Source organism: Poecilia mexicana, unplaced genomic scaffold (genome assembly GCF_051168715.1).
Source record: "Poecilia mexicana isolate PSO_F unplaced genomic scaffold, ASM5116871v1 scaffold_17, whole genome shotgun sequence".
NCBI classification, from domain to species: domain Eukaryota; kingdom Metazoa; phylum Chordata; class Actinopteri; order Cyprinodontiformes; family Poeciliidae; genus Poecilia; species Poecilia mexicana.
This window is the reverse complement of record NW_028263386.1, coordinates 16,762,943-16,785,740: the sequence shown is the minus strand read 5'-3', so window position 1 is coordinate 16,785,740 and position 22,798 is coordinate 16,762,943. Positions and strand designations below refer to the sequence as shown.

General features: G+C 37.5%; 1 protein-coding gene across 1 annotated transcript in view; it reads right to left on the bottom strand.

Moving 5' to 3' along the window:
- ephb1 (EPH receptor B1) overlaps window positions 1-22,798 on the bottom strand; it is a 174,925-nt gene that overhangs the window by 109,452 nt on the left and 42,675 nt on the right. Inside the window, exon 2 of the mRNA XM_088014682.1 lies at window positions 7,574-7,638. Coding sequence (XP_087870808.1) covers window positions 7,574-7,638 — 65 coding nt within the window. The remainder of the gene's footprint in view (window positions 1-7,573; window positions 7,639-22,798) is intronic.

Sequence of the window (22,798 nt, the reverse complement as noted above, 5' to 3'; positions counted from 1 at the left end):
AGAGTTCACCCCCCATCCTGGGCTCTAGCTTCCTCTCAGTACTTCTTTGTCTCTTTGTCATCCATGTTTCATTTTTGACCCTTATTACCTACATTAAATCAGTCCCTTCTTTACGCTCACCCACCATTTTCTAGTTTGCATTTTCCTCAATTTACTCTTGCCTTTGGTATTTTTTTTTTTTTTTTTTTACCTCCTTTGAGCCACTGCTTATATAACGGATGTACAACAGTGAATCAGAAAAAAACACTATCACATGATAAGTTAAAAACCCCATACTTACATAGAATAGGTCAGAAGCCTTACTTGTCTTTAAAATCAGTACAGCAGATTCAATCGTTTGCAAGAAGATTAAAGGCTAACACAATCAGTGTAGACAGTCGAGACAGATTACAGATTTTACTTCAGTAACAGTCCTAGGCGGATGGCTTTAAATTTTTTATTTGCTTAAAGCGTTCTTTCAAGTTGGCTTTTTTGTGTTTTAGTTACAGGAACGAAGATCTGCGATTTTTAAGTACACATTTTTTAAATCCCATTAAGGCTGCCATGGTGTCATGTATTTATTTTTTTCTCTCCAGCTGTTTCTGACTTGTTAGATTTGCAATCAATCAGCTCCTTCTTCTTGTCACACTGCCTTCTACCCATTTTCATTTTCCTCAGTTTACATTATTCTTCTGCGTTCCTTTCCGCGCCCCCTTAGAGTCCCCGTCTTTCACGGTATGAATAATTGAGGCATATTGAGTTTGACCAGCAGATGGTAAGATGGGTGTTATGGATTTGTCCATGCTCTTTAGCAGGGTTCAGCTGCTGAGTGACACCTGTCCTGCTTGGGTCCTCAGTAGCTCTGGGGAAGCATGGGCCACGGTGGGGGCAGATAGGCAGGGCACACCCATTAAAGCATCTCCTCTAAAAGCATTCGGAGGTGAAAATCAGTGACGACGCTTACAGAATTTGTGCCCGAGGAAAGACAAGCCCACATGTGAAAACACAAGTGGAAGAACTTAACATTATTTCAATGTTAGATCCATTCTTTGTTTTTTTTTGTTTTTTTGTTGTATTATTTTTACATTGGATCAGTGCAACCCCGCCAGACCAGATTTAATTTTCATAGAATAAATAAGTTTTGATCACTGCTTTTACTAAACTGTATACGGTATGTTAGTCTATGCCATGAATTCTAGTTTGTGCTACTTTTTTAGGTACTGTAGTTAACTCCTGCTATCTGCTTTGCAGAGGTACAGCCAGTATGTGCATCTATACTTTTATTTCGCCCATACGCTGCTAGTTGTGATAGATTTCTTGGAACACATTCCTAAAACACGGCATTTGCATTCAAGGGTGTGATTTTTCATGCAATCACCCAAACTCTTTTTGAGACATTCCACCTGCTCATTATTAACCTGTTAAAAGCAGTCACACTGCCATCTATATATGGGCTTCCTTTGCTGAAAATATAATAATAAAAAAAAAATGGCAGTCTGACGATAAAATGGCCTTATCATTCGGAGCAAACATGAGGATCTAAACATAGACTAATTACAGCCTACGCTGATTGCAAGCCGTCAATGCTTGTTCTAAGAGGATATTTAGTAAAGGCAGTGGTTATATAACTGTTATTTAATAAATACATGCAGAAAATTATGTACATCTTGTTAAGCTGGTTGTTTATAAGTAAGCACTTTCATAATTTGCTATGGCAGCGGTATGAGGTAACCCAGCTTAGCAGGTATTTACAAAAATTAAAAGTTATGGTTAAGTTAAATAACCTCTACTATGTTTTTTTTTTTGCATCTGATCGAATATTTTAGATTTGCTTGCCACGCTTACGTCTCCAATACCCCAAAATCGTCTTCTTCCTTTCATTCGCCCTCCAAACTGTCTATAACTCAAGTAGCCTGCTGCATTTGTCCCTGCTAAGCAGCACTGCTTGCGGCTTCACCGTCACCGCCGCCCTCTGACTGCTTAACCTTCGAAAGCTCCTGCCCGCAAGGCTCTCACCTCAGCTCTGTGACCCACCAGAGTCAGAGCAGTTAGTGTAAGCTTTCCTCCACTCTGACATCAGTGTATGTTGCTGGGCTAGACAGCCGTATTTTAGGGTTTCCTTGAAATACACTTGGTCTTATAAGCTCTTCTTTTGCATTTTTTTGCAACCCTTCTCTAAATATGTTTCCACACAATTTCCTCCAATGTCTCTTTTCTGTTTCTCGGATTTCCCTTCTTACTCCATACTGTTTCCTCTCTCTTTTCTCTCTCAGTCTCATCAACCCCCTCCTAGTGAAAGCTGTTCCCTCGGAGCTGTTCACCCTTTCTGATTCAACTTTATCAAATTATTTAGAACTTGTAAAAAAAAAAAAAAAAAAAAAAAAGAGAAAGAAAATACTTAAAAAAACAAATAAAGACTTTCTCATTTATTTATTTATTTATTTTTCTTTTATATTGTTTTCAGAGAAGAAAATAAAGGATGGAACAGTCATGCTTATATATGTGATTCTGAAACAGAATCACATATATAAAGCAGATGTTTTGTGGTAAAACGCATGTGAATTTCCTCTGTCTCCCCAAGTTTGCATCCATTTTCTACACTATGAGATTTCCTCCCTGGACGGTAGTACTGCATCACTTCGACGTGTCATCTTTCTTATTGTCCTTTCAGCAAAGTGTCTATATTTACATCTTGCACACAAGGCAACAAGATTATGGTGAAAACTCAAGCAGGAAATTAGATAACAAAAGTGGGATAAGCTAAAATCCCAAGCATCCCTGCATTCAATTTTTCAGTAATCTGGTCTTCTTTGCCACTTCTTACCATGTTCTGTATCAGTACTGACAAATATTATCTAACAGTGACTTATGAGAGGAACTTCAATTGCCACCTTTATCGAGCTAAGTTACGAGGATGTTTAACACCCCCGTCTCCCACTGCAACGGCATCTGCAAAAAGCTCACAGCACAGGGAGGTGGATATGGGGATCAGTGATAGTCCTTTGTCTGCTAGCCTAGGAAAACTGACCTTTAGGAAGAATTATTGAAAAATCAAAAAGTGACATCTTTTTAAGCCTAAACAAGTAAATGAAATGAGTTAGTATTGAATCTCTAAAATTCATCATCGCATTTCTCTTAAGTTCAGATTCCTAAAACGAGTTCAAATATAAAAAACTCATTTCAATAGCTTAACGTTTAACAGTTGCTACCTTTTGTCTTTAAATGTCTGCACCAGCATTTTAAAGTTATAGTAGATTAACATTATAAAGCTTGCTTTGATTATAGTCTGGAGTTTCTTGGAGAGCTAAAATGCTGTCGGTGGCTAAAAGAAAAGCATCAGGCATCTGTCTTCATTCAAATTTCTGATTGAGATTTCAACAGTGAAATCTACAAATTGGATGTTCTGTATATTGTTAAAGTCTTTTACTGGTTCTCTAAGCCCCATTTACTGTCAGGTCACTCAGCTGTGTAGTGAAGCCTGGCACAGTTCAGTGTAAACATGACATGTGAGAGTGTAGGAGAATTTACAAATTGCTTCAACTCTCATCACTTGACTTGATTCACAGGACCCTGCAAAAGTATTCACACTTCTTGAACTTCTTCACATTTTTGTCATGTTTTCAGTCTAATCATGCGTTTTAAATTATTTATATATCTAATGTGATTGACCAATGCAAACTAGAATGCCGTTTTGAAGTAATCAAGTTTATGTCTTAGTAGACAGAAATGAGACATATAAGACAGAAAAAACAAAACAAAACAAAAAAAAACAAAACAAAACAAACAAAAAAAAAATATATATATATATATATATATATATATATATATATATATATATAAACCAATATCACTGAAGTAATCTAAAACTGACTAAAGTAAAACTAAATAAAAATTGACCAATGAAAATCAGACATTGCTTTTTAAATGTGGTTTAACAACATCATTTAAAATAAAATAAAATAAAATAAAAAACTAATAAAACAGGTGTGTGCAATGGTTGCACATGGAAGACTGGAGAAAGTAATTATATCTTGACAGTTATAATAAGATTATTTAGCTCTCATTCATGTAGGTGAATTTTGTGTTCCTCTGTCAATTGTCAATAGGTCTGGGACTATAATTTGATAAAAAGTTTGAAGGTGTAAGGGAATATTAATAATGAAAGCCGGTTACATAAATGAAGTTTAAGAATTTATCCAAGAAGGTGTTTAGACAGACATTAATAATATATTTCTTTCCTTAACAAGTAAGATAATACAATGTCTCACATTTAATGTATTTCTACTAGATTATTTTTAATTAATTTTTATATATATATATATATATATATATATATATATATATATATATATATATATATATATATATATATATATATATATATATATATATATATATATATATTTTTTTTTTTTTTTTTTGTAATAGCACCATAAAAACAGGTTTTTGATCTGAATCCACTTCGCTTGACGTGTTTCTTTTATACAATTAACCTTGTAAAGATAATAAGATTTATAATTCCAATTAAATTAAACACAAACAAGACTGAAAACCTCAGAGAAGTCTCATTTAGTGTCAGGAAAGGCACTCTTAGGAAGCTACTGTGCGTGCAAGCCATTCATGTCTCCTTTGTCATGAGGCTGCACAACAAGGTCAGAGGACATTTTCCATTCTGAGACTCCATATTTTATTAATCATACAGCTAAGCGAATGGCAGAGGGTGAGAAGCAGCGTGACAGAAAAGCAAGAAAGGGCGGACATTTTACTATAAAGGTGAGACGGAAAGAAAAGTAAAGGACAAGGGAGAGTGAAGCCCCCACAGAGCGGGAAATAGTTCATGCCATAGAAACAAAACAGCAGGGAAAAATGAAACAGAAATGCATATTATAAAGGCACATAATATTATTGTTGGTTGAGCACATGTGTTTCTGCCCCCGGAGCTATCTCCTTTTTCTGCAGATGCTAACTCATAAGTGTGCAATTGCATATTGCCAGCCCATTATACATTTGCACAGCTGACCCTGATGTCCTCATGTTTTCACCTCAGGAATTAATTACACCACATCTGTGGTCCTTCAAAACTACCTTCAGCTCTGCGCAGCAAAAATGGACTGACTAAAACACTTCCTACAAACTCTTACAGGAAAACTTAAAGAATAAATTATAATAATAAACTGAGACATACAGAGACATGCATACGCAGCGACTGAGCATTTAGTTTGGTGTGTTATTTTGGGTAAATGTAAGAACTGTTCTGAGGTGAAGTTTAAGAAAATGGAGCCAGTTGTCCTTCTTCATTATCATATGCTCCATAACCACTGGTGCAGTCAGGGTTACTCTTATGAATGATAGTCCTATCAGGATGCTCGAGACTTGGTGTAGTGTTCTTATGTCTGGGAGACTCACTGTAGCCAAAAACTCAACTATGAAATGTTTGACCTGAAGGCAAATGGCCTGAGCATGTGGCCATCTGTGAGCTTTGTTATATTTTGGACCGTGGGCCCAATTCGTGGTTTTACACAATCTCAGTCCATGGTGATATAAAACTGAGATTTATATATAGATTTTGATGCAGGTGTTGCAGTAGCTTCGAGTTCATTGCAGATTTATACTAGCATTGAAAAAAAAACAGACAATTTTTCTAGGCTTTGCTTCTGCAGAAGGAGGGAAGCCTTGGCTATTGGAGAGATGATCTTTCTTTTTCTGTGCAAAGAATCAATTAGGATCTTAAACTGAAAGTTAACAGTCTCATCAAGTCAACAAACATCCTATACTTTTTGGCACTGCTCATGAAATATTTTGGTCAAAGTTACATATTTAAGGGTCTACATGTATTCTTCATCTATTCTGGATACTTGAAAACAGATTTAATTAGTTCATCAAAAACTCCAAATTAACACAAATTCCATGCTCGTAATGACTGTCAGTGCACTTACAAGTGCAACTGTATCTTTGAGCTAAACAACCCAAGTATCTTGTGCATGCAGTATTTCACAAACGTACACTAAGCTGCACAGAAAGGTACTGTGCTATTCTCAGACTGTTCTGCTTTTGAAGCGGCACACGTGTATTCTCCCTACAGCAGGTCCTAACCTTTGCAACAGCTTAAAAAATACTGTGCTCAAAAAAAAGACAAAAGGCTCGGTGTGCCTGGAAGCCTGGTGAACTGAACAGACTTCAGTGGAAAAGGCCTCTTGCTCAGTAGGTGTCAGTAAAGACTCATCTGGATATAAGGTATTTAACCATGGCAGTACTGCAAAAATCAATGGCAAAAATTGTGCTCTTTCATTACATGTGAGGTGAAAGTGATGAGGCCTTTGTCACTGGACCCAACAAAAGGATTAATAATAAATAATAATAAGAATAATAAAAACATTTTCAAAAGCTAAACACACAGTCACAATTACAATATCTCTCTTAATTGTGACTAATAATATGCAGCAGCATGTAATAGTTCAATAACGCATACAAGTGCTTCACATAGTAAAGACACTAAATTACAAAGTTAAGTTATCTTCCATAAAAAAAAGAGTGGCTCCTAATTAAATGCACAAAATTAATAAAAGAGTCGGGCTCAAGATCCCTTGAATAATAAAAATAAAAGCTGACACTCTGCATAATTATAGCTATGAAATGTGTCAGGGATCACTGCCCACACAAACGTACACATACGCACACATGCATTGTTATTTTATGAATCAAGTTGTCTTAGTACTCCTTGAGGACACAAACAATAATACTAAAAATCTGGGCAGCCACAGAAGTCAGCCTTTAAACGAAGTCAAAGCTCCGCTCATCTGGTTTAGCACCAATAAAGGGTCTCTTTACACGGATATAAAATGCTTCATAAAGACCCAAAGAACCAGAAAATGCAGGAAACAGTCATTGTCTATCCTGAATAGTTCCTGTAATTTAAACCAATGTTGGGCTATGGAGCTTTTCATTGGGGTTTTGAATTACATTCGTGAAAACTGGGGCTTAAAAGTCTGCGAGGCTCCATTAGTGTAATAGGACAGCAATCTGTTTAACTGTAGACTAATAAAAAAAATAAATTAATTTAAAAAAAGAATACTGTTTGCATTCTGGGTACGTTTCCCTTCTTTAGTCATATTTTGTCCATTCACATCAACTAAAATACTTAAATTGTCAAAAAAAAAAAGTTCAATTTAAGTCTTTAAACCCCAGAGCATATCCATCGTCAAAGCTCCTCCTCCCCAGTTTCACTCTAATACCTCCACTCCACTGCATAAATGTATCATTACAGTATCATTATGGCAACAGTATCCCCCAGCTTCCATTAACAGGGACTTAGGTACTGTGTGCTGTGGCTTACATAGACCCATTATATTATTAAGTCATTATAAACCAGGACACAGAGAAAATTATGCCTTTAATGGGAGCTACATTGGGAACTACTTAAGTTTATGCCCCCAACCCACCTACTTTTCTGCCTATTTCCCTGTGCCCGTGGATCTGAGCGCCCACGGTGTTAAGTTACGTATCGGACTATCAAGTTACTTCACCCTGAACAAGAGGTAGTTCAATATCAAACCTTTACTCCAAAAAGGCTAAGTGTTGGCAGCTGCCTACTTACCCCGGAGTTAGGATACGCCGTCCAGCCCAGCTCTGCTGTGGCCACCCGAGTGTCCATCAATGTTTCTGCAGCAAAGACAGAAAAAAATAGAGAAAAACAGTAGTTAGCCTCCAAAACCTATTTTTAGCACCCCTCAACGGAGATGACTTGAATTCAAGGCCCAGTGATCACTTGACACTATCATCTATGAACAGAGCAGAGACGAAACCCCACAGTGATTCATCCATCTCTGCCTCACTTCTGTTAAGACAAGAAACATGGAAACAAATCCTTGGCACTTTGCTGGGAGGGATGCCTGAGAGCTTCTGTCATGCTGTTAAATGCTCAGCTTTGTATTGTGTTCTCTCTGTGAGCACGACAACAATATGCATATCCCGCCTTTGTTTGCATGCACATGCATGCATGTATTTGAATGATTTGCAGTCACTTCTGGTGAAGTGGGTGGATTTTATTTGTACTTTTGGGTGGGAAACGGCTGTATGGCTTTGCACGCCATTAATCGAGGGAAAAAATCACTTCAAAAATGCGGACAGAGTATTACATCCCTGTTCTGGAAAATTCTCACAAATTCAATAGGTCAGAGGTTCACAACGCTTTCAACTGAGTGAGATGAAAGCATATCAATTTCCTAGCTCTTTGGTGAAACTTAAGCAGACATTTCACTGTAATTGATTCAACATTTGAAAAAAATAAAAAGATCTGATACAAAAATTAAGAAAAAAAAAGGTTTTTAAGACTTTACATCTCTTGTGTAAAAGCAATGCTCACTATGACATATATATATATATATATATATATATATATATATATATATATATATATATATATATATATATATATACAAAAAAAAAAAAAAAAAAGAAAAACTAAGACTGGCACCTGGCCCAAATAAACCAATCTTACCAGTTTTTCTCAGTCTGATTTACCGACAAGAGACTAAAAGATGTGTGGGCATTTTAATGGAAGACTTCCCCTGTAAAAGACTGTTTATTCCATGCTCTAAATGATTCACCTCATAAACTGAGAGAACAGTTCACATTTTAAATGCTTCATGCCAGAACATGCCCTTGATTGTGTTTGTGTTTCCCAAACAGATAAAACTCATTTGGTGAAGGAGGAATGGTATGTCTGGGTTGATGGTCTGTAGCAGATAAGAAAGGTGCTTCGGGAATTTTCAGAGGAATTGTTTTTGCCTTGGACACCTTCCACTGCCTCAGCAATGGTTATCCAATCCAAACAAGTGGTGTTGACAGGGACGGGATCGCAGTCTGATGAAATCCTCCCTCTTACATTTTAAATAAGACAACTTTCTTTGCTTTACACACAGCCATTTGACTTGTTTTGGATTTTACTGATTGTGCATTTACTTTTGCCTCAAACCAAATTGCATAAGGGGGACATTAGGGAGGTCTCGATCTGATCACGTGATTGGGAATTGGGAATCTGGCATCACGTCCCGACCAGGGATCGAATATATGTGCATATTTGATTATTTTAAACCCAATAGGAATAATAACAGTATATACCGTTACGTAGTGGACTGTCTACAGTTTTATGCTCAGCACATTGCATAAAACTGAGCAGAATATGGCATCAGCTTCAAGTTGGAGCACAGGTGCCATTTTTACTATGTTTTTTTTTTTTTTTTTTTTCAAAAAATCAAGTGACAAAACATAAACTCTGGTTTATTAGAGACTTTGACGTAAAATGGGCAAGCACCGACTGCAGTTGCAGCAGGCAAGTGAGAGTCGCCGTGATCCCCTCCCATATCAGAAACAGTTTGCAGGCGCGTCATGCAGCAGCCTGCAGTGGAGCACAGAGAATACCCAGTCCATCCCGTTTCCACATTGCACTGGAATCACAGATGCACAAAGCTGCCGCTGAGTCCACTCTGGATTAAATATAATGTAAATATAGTTTGTCATGTTGCCCAACGTTTTATATTTTTATTCTTTTATCCAAACTGCCGCACCAAGAGATACCCAGAACTTGATTAGCACAGTCTCAGTGTTCTATTAAATCAGGGGTGTCAAAGTCAAATGGACGGAGGGCCAAATAAAAAATTTAGCTACAAGCCGAGGGCCGGACTGATCGAATGTTCATTGAAATTTTTTTAAATGACTCATATAGTCTAGTGAACCTAATTGAACCTACTGAAAACCTAACAAATATATTCCAATATGATCAGATAAATAAAGCAATATTTTCTTATGGCTCTGTCAGTAATCTTTAATTTTCAACAGACACAACTGAAATATTTTTAAAATATAATTGGATTGAAATACAATAAAATAAAGTGCAAAAATCTATTAATCCACATATGTCAGAGTCAAGGCATTTAGATGTGTCGCCGGCGAATTACGGTACTGCAAATTTAGATGTGTCGCCGGCAACACATCTAAATTTGCAGTACCGTAATTCCGCCACACGTAGCGCTAAGTGGAAAAATTCCAACGGTTTCTGAAAGGGGAGACGTTGCACTTTCCAGCAAGTATCGGGTTAATACGGTAACTTCGCAGCTGCAGCTGCAGAGAATGTAATTAATCCGGGGGGCACTCGTTTAATAGACGGTATATTTCGGCAATAACTTGGTGGATATTGAAAGTTCCGGTTGTTATGGATACATGGGTAAGTACATCATCTCACAGAACATTTAAAGAACTACTTACAGTTCAAATAAGGAAGATATTTTTTTTCAGACGGGGTGCCGGCTTGCTGCGGTCTGCGGGCCGGTTCTAATAATAAATCAAGATCATCCCAGGGGCCGCAAAAAACCTTCTCGCGGGCCGGATGTGGCCCGCGGGCCTTGACTCTGACATATGTGTATTAAATGATAAATAAGATGGATGAAATATGGGGGGATGCCATACGTGGGCAACTAATGTTTTAGTTTTTACTTCTAGCAGGTAAATAAATGTATTTAATTCAAGATATACACCTTTGTGAGATTGTAGTTATTTAAAGTGGGGAAATGTGTGGGTGTCCTAACCCCTTACCAGAAATGGCATTATTATTTTAATTTTATTCATTAAAGACCTTTACAAATCTCTTCTTAAGTATTAGCTTTTTAATAGGACTGTTTCAGAACTGGTATTGCTTAAAGAAATATCAACCTATCCATCGCTCTTCCATGCTGTGGCATGCTTTCAGACTGTGGGAGGAAGCCAAAGCAGCTGGAGAGAGCCCACGCATGCATAGGGAGAGCATTCAAGCAACATGCAGAAAGACCCCAGGCTGGGATTTGAACCTGGAACCGTCTTTCTGTAAGACAATAATGCTGCCAACATACACGCAGTGACTATCAAAAGGTATCTTAAATTGTTCACATGACTTTTTAGAATAACGGGAAGTGAGACTGGCAATAAAACACTTTTAACACTGTTTAATTTTAGTTTCTAAAAGAAAAATCCTCATGGTCAGGTCAGCGCATCATAAAAATTTGGGATTTGAAATCAGTCACTGCTATTGCTAATAAAAATCTAGATCAAAAGCCACTGTTAAAGAAAAGAAAAATCATGTTAATGTGAATGTTAGGAAATGCTTTGATTCAGCTTCCTCCACTTGCATGTAGATGTAGTCCACAGACATTAACCAGACAGGTAAGATACATCAGATACGCATTCAAATACTAATGTATGCAAGAACAGAACGTGGACTAATTCATACGTAGACTTTACCTGCATCAGTCAAGACTGTGAGGGATTTTCTGTGTACACCTACCGGGACAGTCTTGTTCACACTAGGCTTTTTGTCTGAGTGTTTCAATTTCCTTAAAATCAGCCTTTCTCTGTCTAGTTTCCACAGTCAGCCAGCTCCAGCCTGCCTGTTTTTAAGACTTGTTGTCAGCTGGGGAGATAGGACCATGAAACAGCTCCCTGTGCCAGAGAGCATTGTGGGGACTGCCAGCCCTTTCTCAGGGGAAATCACAGAAGCTTTAGTCTAATCACACGGACACTTGGTAGGCCATTTTCCATTTCCTTTAAAACACAGAGGAGAGGGGGGACGAAGTAAAAGACATTGTGGGTAGGGGACAAAAAAGGTCAGAGGCCTCATGGGAAGGCAGGATGAGCACTGTCACCTGATCTAATGTCCACCATTAGCAGAATATCAAAGTAGCACATGAGTAAATGGAGTGTACTAAGTGGTGATTAGCAACAAGGTGGGGCTCAAGCAGCAGTCGTGCCACATCTCTAACACCTGTCCACAGGCATAGAGGATTTGAGAAATGTCCAATGTTTCTGTGTGCAAGTTTTAAATCATCTGTCTTGTTCAACATTTTTTTTTGTGTCAAGTGAATGTGAATAGTAAAAAAATCAATGTGATTTAAAAGTGCATCCATGTTATAAATAGTTACTGTTTTAAATAGAGTAACATTTACTATTTTAGTTTTTATTTTCAACCTTATTTTTTTTTTTTTGGAATTATTTTTCTTTGTTGTATTCTTCTTCACCTTTTATGAAATCTAGATACCACATGTTTTTGAATAACTTTTGAAAAGCAAGACATGCAGCTCTAAGAAATACAAAGACAACAATTTTGTGCTTGATGTACGTGATGTGTATAATGTAATGTGTCCTTTGTTATTTTATATATATATATATATATATATATATATATATATATATATATATATATATATATATATATATATATATATATATATATTGCTGCTCCTAATATATATATATATATATATATATATATATATATATATATATATATATATACATATATATATATATATATATATATATATATATATATATATATGTATATATATATATATATATATATATATATATATATATATATATATATATAAGGAGCAGCGATGACATCACACCACTAGCGTGACAGCCTTCATTAACTTCGTTACTTCGAGCATGTAGCTTTCCAGGAAGCTATCAGCATTACTGAATACAAATGTTTCATGGGAGGAAGAGGTTGAACATTCAACAGGTTGAGCAGAGCAATACTGCTGTTCTTCACTTATCTGCTGAAGGTCTCATTCTCTAGCCTGAATGATGCCAAAGTATGCATGTATTGATTTTTTTTTTTTTTACGTTTTTCTTTGAAAAGGTATTTTCCTTTTGAACTGGTACTGAGTTTCCAACCAGACAAATCCCGATCGGAGTCAATCTAACTGATAATCATTCAGTTTTGGTCATCAGATTTCTCAGTGTATCTCAAACAGGTAAACAAGAACATCCTGGGTTTGAATCCGGGCCTTAGGTCCTTCAGCATGGAGTTTGAACATTCTCCCTCTGCATGCGTGGGTTCTCACAGCTTCCTTACACAGTCCAAAAACATGACTGTCAGGTTACTTGGTCTCTCTAAATTGTCCTCTCTAAACATGAATGTTTGCCCTGTGTGTCTCTGTGTTGCCCTACAAGGGACAGGCAATCCAGTGAGTACCCTGCCTCTCGCCTGATGGAGACAAGCAACAGCCCCCGCAACCCTGCAAGAATAAAAGGAGAATCGACAATAGATGGATGGATAAATGTAACTAAAACAAGGAATGTTTATTATGTCTCCTCATCAATATGCTGCGGTAATAAAAATATCAAGGAAGAGTGTGAATCAGAAATCATAGGCAGTCTATGACTCAGCGAGAATTAGGAATAGGAAAGTTTTGGTTTTAAAATTTGTCTACATCCGTCAGCATTAGGATCCTAGAATTATTTTTCTTTTTCTGGTTGCTCGGCAACAAAATATGTAGTTCCTAAAAGTTGTGATTTCCACGTGCTTTCGGCAGTGGGTTTAAAGATTACAATAACACAACATAGGCCAGCAATTCTAACTGAGTGAGACTTCTAAATAGTACCTCTTTAAGCATAAGAAAGCAGATGTAAAACAGACAAAATATAACTCCATTTGTAAGAACAAATCCGTTTTTAGGTATTAAACAATTAGAAACAATTTGCAGTTTAAACTAAGTAATTTTTTCATATTGTCAATTTAAAAGTAATTTGGCGGTAAAGGTGAAACAAAACTTTTGCAGTCCCGAGTGTTTCGGGGCCTTTTTCTCTTTTGTTTATACACTGCTGTGTCAGCTCTATCTGCAAGCTCTAGTATATTAAACACAGCCAAGTTCACCAGCAGTTCAGACTGTGGGAAAACTACCCACATTAAAAGCCTAATGTTGACTATGTAAATACTGCTCATAAATTCAGAGGAAAGCAACAGCTCGTTGGTGTCGGTGTAAAAGATGTATTGTAGCGACATCATAGGCATATTATTTACTCGACGGATGTTAGGGATTCTTTAGCAAAAGGGCGTCTTCAAAATAATACACCAAATTATTTTACTCAAAACTCAGAAGTCACAATCAGAGAGTGAAGCCAGGGCCTGTAACCCCAGAGAGCGCTGCTCCTTCTTATTAGAAGCAAGTGATAGATCAATACCAAATGGTGGGCTGTTTCCACAGATAGACAGAGAGAGAGAGAGAGAGAGAGAGAGGGGCATATAGAGAACGAGGAAGAGAAATGAAAGTAAGGGAGAGACTGCATTAAACATTGATGGGGGCCCTGTGTTACAGATCGATAAGGGAACAGCTTTCTTCACGCAATTACACGTCAGCAAGCAGTCGCGTGATACATCACAGGAACTTCCATTATTACATATTACAAGCACTAGCCCAAAGAATATTTCTATAGATGAAAAACAACAGATGTTATGGATCTTATTAAGCTACTACGTGTAAGCCTAATAATTAGGAAAAAGTCAAAATAGCTGCATGTCTGTTTAAATCCCTCCTTTGTGACCATGTCTGTATGATTGCATGGTTGCTGGTCGATAGAACATGTGCTGAAGCCCTTTTCGAAGCCTTCCTTGCTCCTTAATCAATACGCCAGAGGATTCTCTAAGGATTTCCATTCCCTTTCCATCTTTTCCATTCATCCATCCTTTAACCGCCCTCCTCTACGTCGCCCTGCCCAAGGTTCCTGGTATATTTTGTAATTCAATGAGACAATCATGTCCAGATGCTGGAGGGTAAATGAGTAGTAAAAGGCCTTCTCTTTGTTATTGTAGCAAGAAAATGAAAGATCTCAGGCCCAAAGATAACTTTATTTAGGTAGGGTTTATCTCTTGATGTGAATGGGAACAGGATGGTAGGACAAAGAGAAAAAAAAAGAAGTCAGAACCCCCAAAAATGATGACAGACAGAAAGAAAGGAAGACGAAGATGAAATACCACAGGAGAAATCAGCAGGACTGAAATGAGCACTTAACAATGATGAAACCCCAGGGTAGCCTGCTGAGCATGGAATCTTAATATGGGGCGGCTGACAAACAAACAAGAGAGAAGTGCTGCATCTTCCAAACTAATCAGCCGTCCACTCAGGGGATTTATGAATATGAAAGCATTTTTTTTTTTTTTTGACAGACTGGAGTATTTTTGGAATAAAGCATGGAAATGTTTTGAGCACAGCAAGACCACCTGTACAACCAGCCAGACCTATATGTTAAGGAGTGCATTTCAAAACTTCACAACCTATTTTCTCTATGTACAAGACTCTTCTTTTGATGTAAGAAACGAAGCAAGTATTGAGTTGCCCTGTTGTGTTCCGAGGGACCGCTGATAAAGACTTGTGGTGAGGCTAGCCAATGACAATCTTCCATCCTAATCAATCGGCCTCTCTGAGAATTGAGGAATATAAAAGTAAAAGTCCGTGACAGACTGAGGCAGTATCTCCACACACCGCTCTAAAAATGGTTTGATTGGAAAACAGAATGTGACAATTTCCTCCATTTCTAAGATCGGTTGAGCTTATTTGAAAACTCATGGTCATAAAGCACCGGACTGTTATTTGTCAAGTGAAGCCTGTCATGCTATCCAGGATTGGACTTGTGAAGTAAGGCTATGTTAGCCCTGCATATAAAGTTGAGTGCTTTAAACTCGAGGACAAGGATCCAACATATGACCTACGTATAAAACTATTTTTGTGAAGTATGAAAGAAATAGCTCTTGGTTTTTACCTGTTGTGTTGATAGAGGTGACTTTAGTTTGGCTATCCAATAAAAGTGGGTAAAAGAAAAGTGCGAAAGTGAACCGAATATCATGTAAGGTCCGTGAGCTGGACGTAGTTCAGTTTAGGTTTGAAAACTATAAACATTTTCATTGCTTAACACTCCTTAGTGGTAACGTGAATAGAGACACTATCTTATTCAATAAAGAAGAAAGTCCTCAAACATGGACGTGAGACTTTTGTTGCTTTATCCGTCTTACTGAAGGGCTTTTTTTTTTGCTTTAAATAGAAAAAGCAGAACATTCAACAGGAATATGTCAAAAGAGATGCGTTATTTCAATGTCTCCCCGAAGACACACATGACAATGTGTCTGATTTGAAAATTGGACAGAAAATAATCTGCCATCCCCTGAGACATTAGCTCAAAGTGATGACACACAAGTCCTGCTTTGCCGAGACACAGACAGGATTTAAATGAGCTGGCTTGCAAATTACAGATCGCACAAACAGATGTATTAATGGAGTTCGGGGCTTGCAGTTGCTGAGTGAAAATAACATTTCCAGCATGAAAGTGGATGTGGTCAGTGTGAGTCATAAAAGGAAAACATGAGATAAGAGAGCATACAGACAAGTAAAGCCAGACAGGGGGAAAGTGAAATCACAGGCAGATGTTAGAGAGATTGCGGTGTAAGGACAATTAATATACATACGCTATCAGCAGAATCTGATGAAATTATCCTATAATCACAGCAAGGTGACATTATCTTGGCGTCACACATCTGGGCTACCATGTCGCATAAAATGTAGGCATCAACCTTGCAGCCAGAAGCTATTTTCCATGATTAGCAGTTTGTAATTGAGTTGTTGTAAAATGGAAGGAGAAAGTTCAAGAGTGACTGCAAATAAATGCGACAAAAAAGAAAAAAAAAATGCATACATATAATGTTAGTGGTCATTCAGTCTTCCAAGTATTGGCAACTTGCAGAGACAGCACTTTTGTACTCTAACTTTACGACTTCATATACAGCCCTCTATCTTTCACTATCTTTTCCTGGTGCTCCTGTTCCTTCGTTCGCTCCTCTTCCCATGCCTTGGTCAGAGGAGAGAGGTTAGGCACATCATTTGCATTCATTAACATTACATTAGCAGACAGAGTGATCTTTAGAAACCAGGCTGCAGGAGAGTGTCATCTTTAATTCATCATAACCCCACCGCCCACTCACCCGCTTTCTCTTTACCTTCTTTTTCTTCCTTCGTTCCCATCTATCCATCTCCCCTCTGCAGCACTCTTTTTTTTTCTCCCCCTTATCCCAGGGCATCTCTTCTTGAGTCTTCATTTATCTTCTGCTTTATATTCATCATGGCTTTTGCCTTATCTTTTATGATTATTTTTGAACTCTCTACTTAATGACAAGTGGTGGGGTTTTTTTCCGGTTGACACCAATTCCCAGTTGTCTGAGGCCTGGTCTGATGATTTTTTATTTTTATTTTTTCCCCATATAGACTAAAAACAAATGAGAAAAAAAATATGATTAACTCTTCTTTTATTAAAGCAACTGAAATATTTTCTCTATTTAGGTGTCAAAATACATATTTCTAGCTTTCATTCTTATCTCTTTTTTTGTGATAAGATCTCTAGTCAAATGATAGCAAAAATTAATTTTAGATTAACTCATTAACCAATAAGTTGCATGCCTAGTAAGAACTACAATTACAATAAAGTACTACCAATATAAAATTTCAACCTGTTATAGATATTTCCTTTCAACAAGTAAAGACTCCTGAACTACACTTGGGGATCTGCCTATAAAACTAAACCATTAAACTAAAATGTAACATTTTTAGTGATTTCTTCTACGGAACAACGGAGCAATATACGGAAGCACTGTTACTCTGAGCAATGACTGACATAAATAGTACACAAAATTTACAAATTTATATTAAAAAAATATCTAAGTGTATATAAAGTACAGCTAATTAATCTGTTTTGAATGTCAAACTTTTTTTTTCAATTAATAAGATATTAGAGAGACGAAGGTTAAAAAAATGTTGATCTCTCTGTTTTCTAAATTTTGTAAAGCCAAAAACATTTCCATAAGTAAGCAGCGCTGTCCTCAAAGAACCAGACTCATTATGGCTGTTATTACCTGAGCCCGCCTGTCTGCTTTTAAGACACCTGGCAATTTGCTGTTTTGAAACAAGGTAATTACAACCCTTATCAGGCTCCTCACTTCACGAAACAGGATTTGGAGTAAGACAGACTTGTCCTCGGCAGTTCACAGGCGGCTGAACAAGATTCTGGCTGACCTTCTAATCCTTCAAGCGCACTCACTCTTTGTCATATATTGTATTTCCAACTTCTTCACTTTCATAAGAATCAGAAACATTTTTGACTGAAAAAATGTGATCCAATAAATTCACCTATTTCGGAGAGGGCCACTTAATCGTTTGATAAATCTTTCTACATGTCTGAATGCGAACTGCTTGGATTTTACAGACAAGCATCTACCCCATTCAGATTGTTTTTAGCTTAGTTGAACAATATCACCTCACTGAGAAATATGCAGCTTTCACTAAAGCCTCATTTGGGCAATAATGAGTTGGTTTTAACACTGTTTTCACAGAAAAAGAAAAGTGAAAAGAGTGGAAAAATAACAACAGTGATTTCTTAAAAGAGTATCAATGAAGTGATTAAATCCTTGCATTCCCATCATGGGTGATTACAGATTATGAAATCTACATCACATAAGTATGCAATTATACGTAGAATAGAAAAACAATGAATAAGGTACATGCAAGTAAAAGCACTTAAAGGTGCACAGCTTTGAGTTATGTATTTTAATAGCCTTAATAGTCACAAACAAGAGTTGTATCAGGTCACAATTTTTGTTTGTTACCCGACATCAAAAACAAGAGTTGCTATAAATTGGAATTATAGCATTTTGACAAAATCAGAAATGATTAAAGTTGATGTTTTAAATTTTCATGATTGTTTCCTTTGGAATTAGTTAGTGTGGCTAGCATAAAGACATGAAAGCTGACTCCATCTGTTTTCCCCAAAGAACATAGGCTCTCATTTCAAAACGACTGTGAACATTTCCAAATCCAACATATTCTTTGACAGACAAGAGGTTAAATTAGAGCAACATGTCAGTACTGCATCAAGCCTCAGTGTTACCTGCTCAAAGTATCTCTTTCTCCATTTCTCACAGTGCATGTAAACTGCAGACATGTTTCAACATGTATTAGCAAAAAAAAAAACAAACAAAAAAAAACTTGTTTTTATAGCTTCATGCTCTGTGCTTTCACTGACTTCATTTTTAAACATTGTGCTGAAGATAGTAATCAGAGCATCTCCACTTAAAGTGCAGAAAAAAATATCTGAATATGCTCTCCTGGTTTGGAAAAAGAACAAAAAGAACTGATAATTTATCACCTAATTGCACTATAAACTATGTTAAAAAAAAGATAGTAAAATAATCATGTAATTTATCATTTTCTTTGGGAAAATTTGTTTCACGCAAAACTTTAGTTCATTTGAAAAGTTATTTCTGACTGACTGTCATAATATCATGTCTGCCGCCTAAGCACTCATTGACTGGTCCATAAAGGTTCTCACAATGGGACTATCAGACTGGCATTTAGCAATTAAAGCTACAGCTAATGGTTTACCCACAGACAGTAAATGCATAGTTGTTTCTGAAGCAGACAGTGAAGTGCTGAGTTAGTAAAACTATATTAGTCAGCCTCGCACTGCTGTCCTTAGGACTAATTAAGAACGAGTAGTCATTGACAAGGTGCATATCCAAATGGCGCTAAAATAATTTAAATTCAGAAAATTCAGTCCGCATAGCGATGTCTGTGAAGCTTACCCAGCTGCATTTTAGAGCAACAGAGTTAGAAGAAAAATTCAGAAGAGTCCGCCCTTTACTGTCATGCGGCTGAACCGAGATAACCATCGTGTAATATGCTGGTCCAATATGGAGGACAGACAGAAATTAAAAGATAAAGAAACGAGACAGAGGGTAGCAAGACACGCATGTGATAGAATGAGGGGAAGAAAGAGGCTGAGTGTAGTTAAAATAAAGATGGTGAATCAGATATAGAGACAGTCTTATGGGGAGTGCATCATGCAGCAGATTCCAGTGTTATCTTATCATAGCGGATCTAACCTAAGGGAAACAAATGGCTCACTTAATTTGTCAGAAAATCCACAGTTCTTCTCCTGGTACTTGCATTTAGAACAATCCTCTGTTATTTGGTGGTGATTGTAATATTAATTTTAGGTTAAATCCAATGCGGCACGGTGGAGTAGTTGTTCGCAGTGTTGCCTCACTGTAAGAAGTCACCTGAGTCTAAATCTCAGCCAGGACTTTTCAAAATAAAGTCTTAATTTTGTGAGTGTGTTGCTTGTTTCATCCCACTCTAAAACACATCCATGTTAGATATACGGTCCGCTCTAAACTGCTTTTAGCTGTGGCCATGCATGTGTGTCTCTGTCTTGGCCTGTGAATAATAGGCAACCTTTCCAAGGTGGATCCTCTTGCCCACTGGCCATAATAAATGGGCCCATTCATGACCTTGCATGGGGTAAGGAGTGAATAGAAAGAGCACAATTATCACATAAGGAAACTAACGGTTGGCAGAAAGTCATCCAAGCTCATACTAGCGATCACGTGTGTTGTCAGGACAACCAAAACAGAACAGTTTGGCTTCTGTAAGCATCACTCCTATTGGTACCCTGTCCAAGTCTGACCTAAAACATCACATAGCATTTTATAAGAGAGAAAACTGACAACTCCACTGGCCTTGAACAGAAAATCCTAAAGTCTGCACTTTAATCCCCAAAAGAGTAGCTTAATTTTTTTCCCCTCTGTTTCTCAAAGTTTCTCGCCAAGAACAGGGCGATGTACAAGTAAAAAAACAAAATAATAATAACCAGGGTTGTATTCAAGGGAGAGAGGCAGAAACTGGATAGCTATATCCACGCTCATTAAATGGTGTTGTTAACCATGTTTGGATGCACCACGAAATTGACTTGTGCCTTCTGAATAATCCCCCACTTTTGACATCAAGGAAAACAGAGAGTAGTGCAAAGTAAAGAGTTAGAGAGAGCTGGAACCTTGAGGCTTTATCAGAGTGCTTCCTCTCCATCTCATTTGTGACGGTAAAAGAACGACCTTCAGCCACCTTGAACCCATTGGAGCAGAATTTCAATAAAACTCAAATTATCACCCGGGCCCATGGGGCTTGGGTAAAGCACTGAGCCTGAATTGACTGCAGATATAAGACAATTTAACAGTCATATGGAGGTGTGAGTGACTCAATCACATGCCATACTTCTGTTTCTCCCCAAGAGGGTTATCTCAGCGGTAAGAGGCAGTTACTGTACCCTGTCGGGAGAGAATGCCACCGGGATGGATCGCTGATTGTTTTCCGACTGTGTGTGTGTGTGTGTGTGTGTGTGTGTGTGTTTTCCGGTGTGCAATTGGAAAAGTGTTATTCAATTTGGTAGTGTTCTCCCTGTGACTGACGCAGTGTAATCGATGCATTAGTTTGTTATTCCCAAGTTGTGTAGCCTCCTCAATAGGGAATGTAGTGGCTAAGTCTGTATGAATGAGAGAAGATGCATGGTGAGAACACACCATTTTAACAACAAGTGAGGTTCTCTTTGGGGATCTTGTTAGTGTATCTCTAACATATACAGACTTCCAAAATGAACACACACACACACACACACACACACACACACACACACACACACACACACGCAGACATACGTGCTGTCCAAACAGTAAAGCCACTGGAAATGGTCACCGCAAACAAACTCCAGGTTGATACCACATCTCGCTCTTCCCTCTTTTCTTTGATATTTATATAGAGATAAAAACCAGTACCTTCACCAATGCCTCCAAGCAAACACAATGCTTTTCATTAAAAGTGATCTACTTACTCGCCGCTTATGCTCACACGCCAGTGGAAGTCTATATATTTTGGGCGATGGGCTTTTGTTTTCCCTCCAGGGCATTGCTTGAGCCTGTCAGGGAATACGAGATGGAAAACAGTCCGGAGGCTAAAAGAGAAAAACTTTCAGCAGAGGATCTTAACCTTACAGGATGAGTCGAACAGAGTGCGATGATATTCTCTGAAAGGAGTCTGTAAAAATAGGAATGACGAGAAAGAGGGAGGAAGAGACAGGTACTTTTTGCTGTAGGGAGTACAAGTGGGAGACCTTTTAGGAAATCTCTCATCCCATAGTAGCAAACAGTAAATGCCCTCTTGTCACTTTCCTCTCCAGTTAAGGATGACTATGTAGTGAGAGTAAAATGAAGAAGAAAAAAAAAAGCTCCACAAGGCAGGTTTTTGTTTACGGATGTGTTTTCCTTCATCTGATGCTACCACTGCTCATGTTCGCCTCCAACAGCCTGTTGTTATAAGGGATTGTTAATCGTAAAAGAGATAGCTTAAATAGAGGAAGTGATGTCATAGTGGGGCTCTACCATCTTAAAACAATTTAATTTGAATTAAAAAAAAAAACCTCATGGGGTGGATGCCAGTACACCTTCATTAATCAACTATTTTTACAAGGGGTGTGATGGTTTACAAAAATTATGGTTTGGTATGTTTTTGGATAAAATGATAGAAAATAGCCACTATGGAACTAAAATAATTGTTTGTTTTTTTATTTTGTATTTGATTGGTTGGTTGGTTGGATAGATAAAATAAGACTGTATTTGATCAGTACATGTATTTTCTGAAAAAATAAAACAAAACAGGGTTGTAGTTTAAAAACGCATTTACCTTTGCACCTCATGCATTACTGAGTTATTAAGAAAGAAACCAGTGCTTATCCACATGGGATACTGAGGTAAATATATTTCCCAATAAAGATCTGTCCAAGATTAGTAGCATCAAGGGAAAGAAGATGTCAAAAGATTCCACTATTATTGTTATTTACAGCCTATAAACTTTTATCAGGATCTTATCCCAAAAATTCAGAACTAGCCCTTTAAGTCTTTCTTCTTCAAGTTAATCTATTGTAAAATGACTTTCAGAGCCACAACCCATAACTCAGCGAAACACTTGGCTCATCTGGAAGGGCAAATGTCATTTCCAACACACAAGATTCAGTCTGTTTTGCCACAGGGAGCCCGAGTGTTATTTTATGCATGTGTTGCGCACACACAAAAACTCGCAAAGGCTAAATCTGAACTCATATCATCTGGCATCCAGGATGCCTTGGTGCTTGAGCTTTG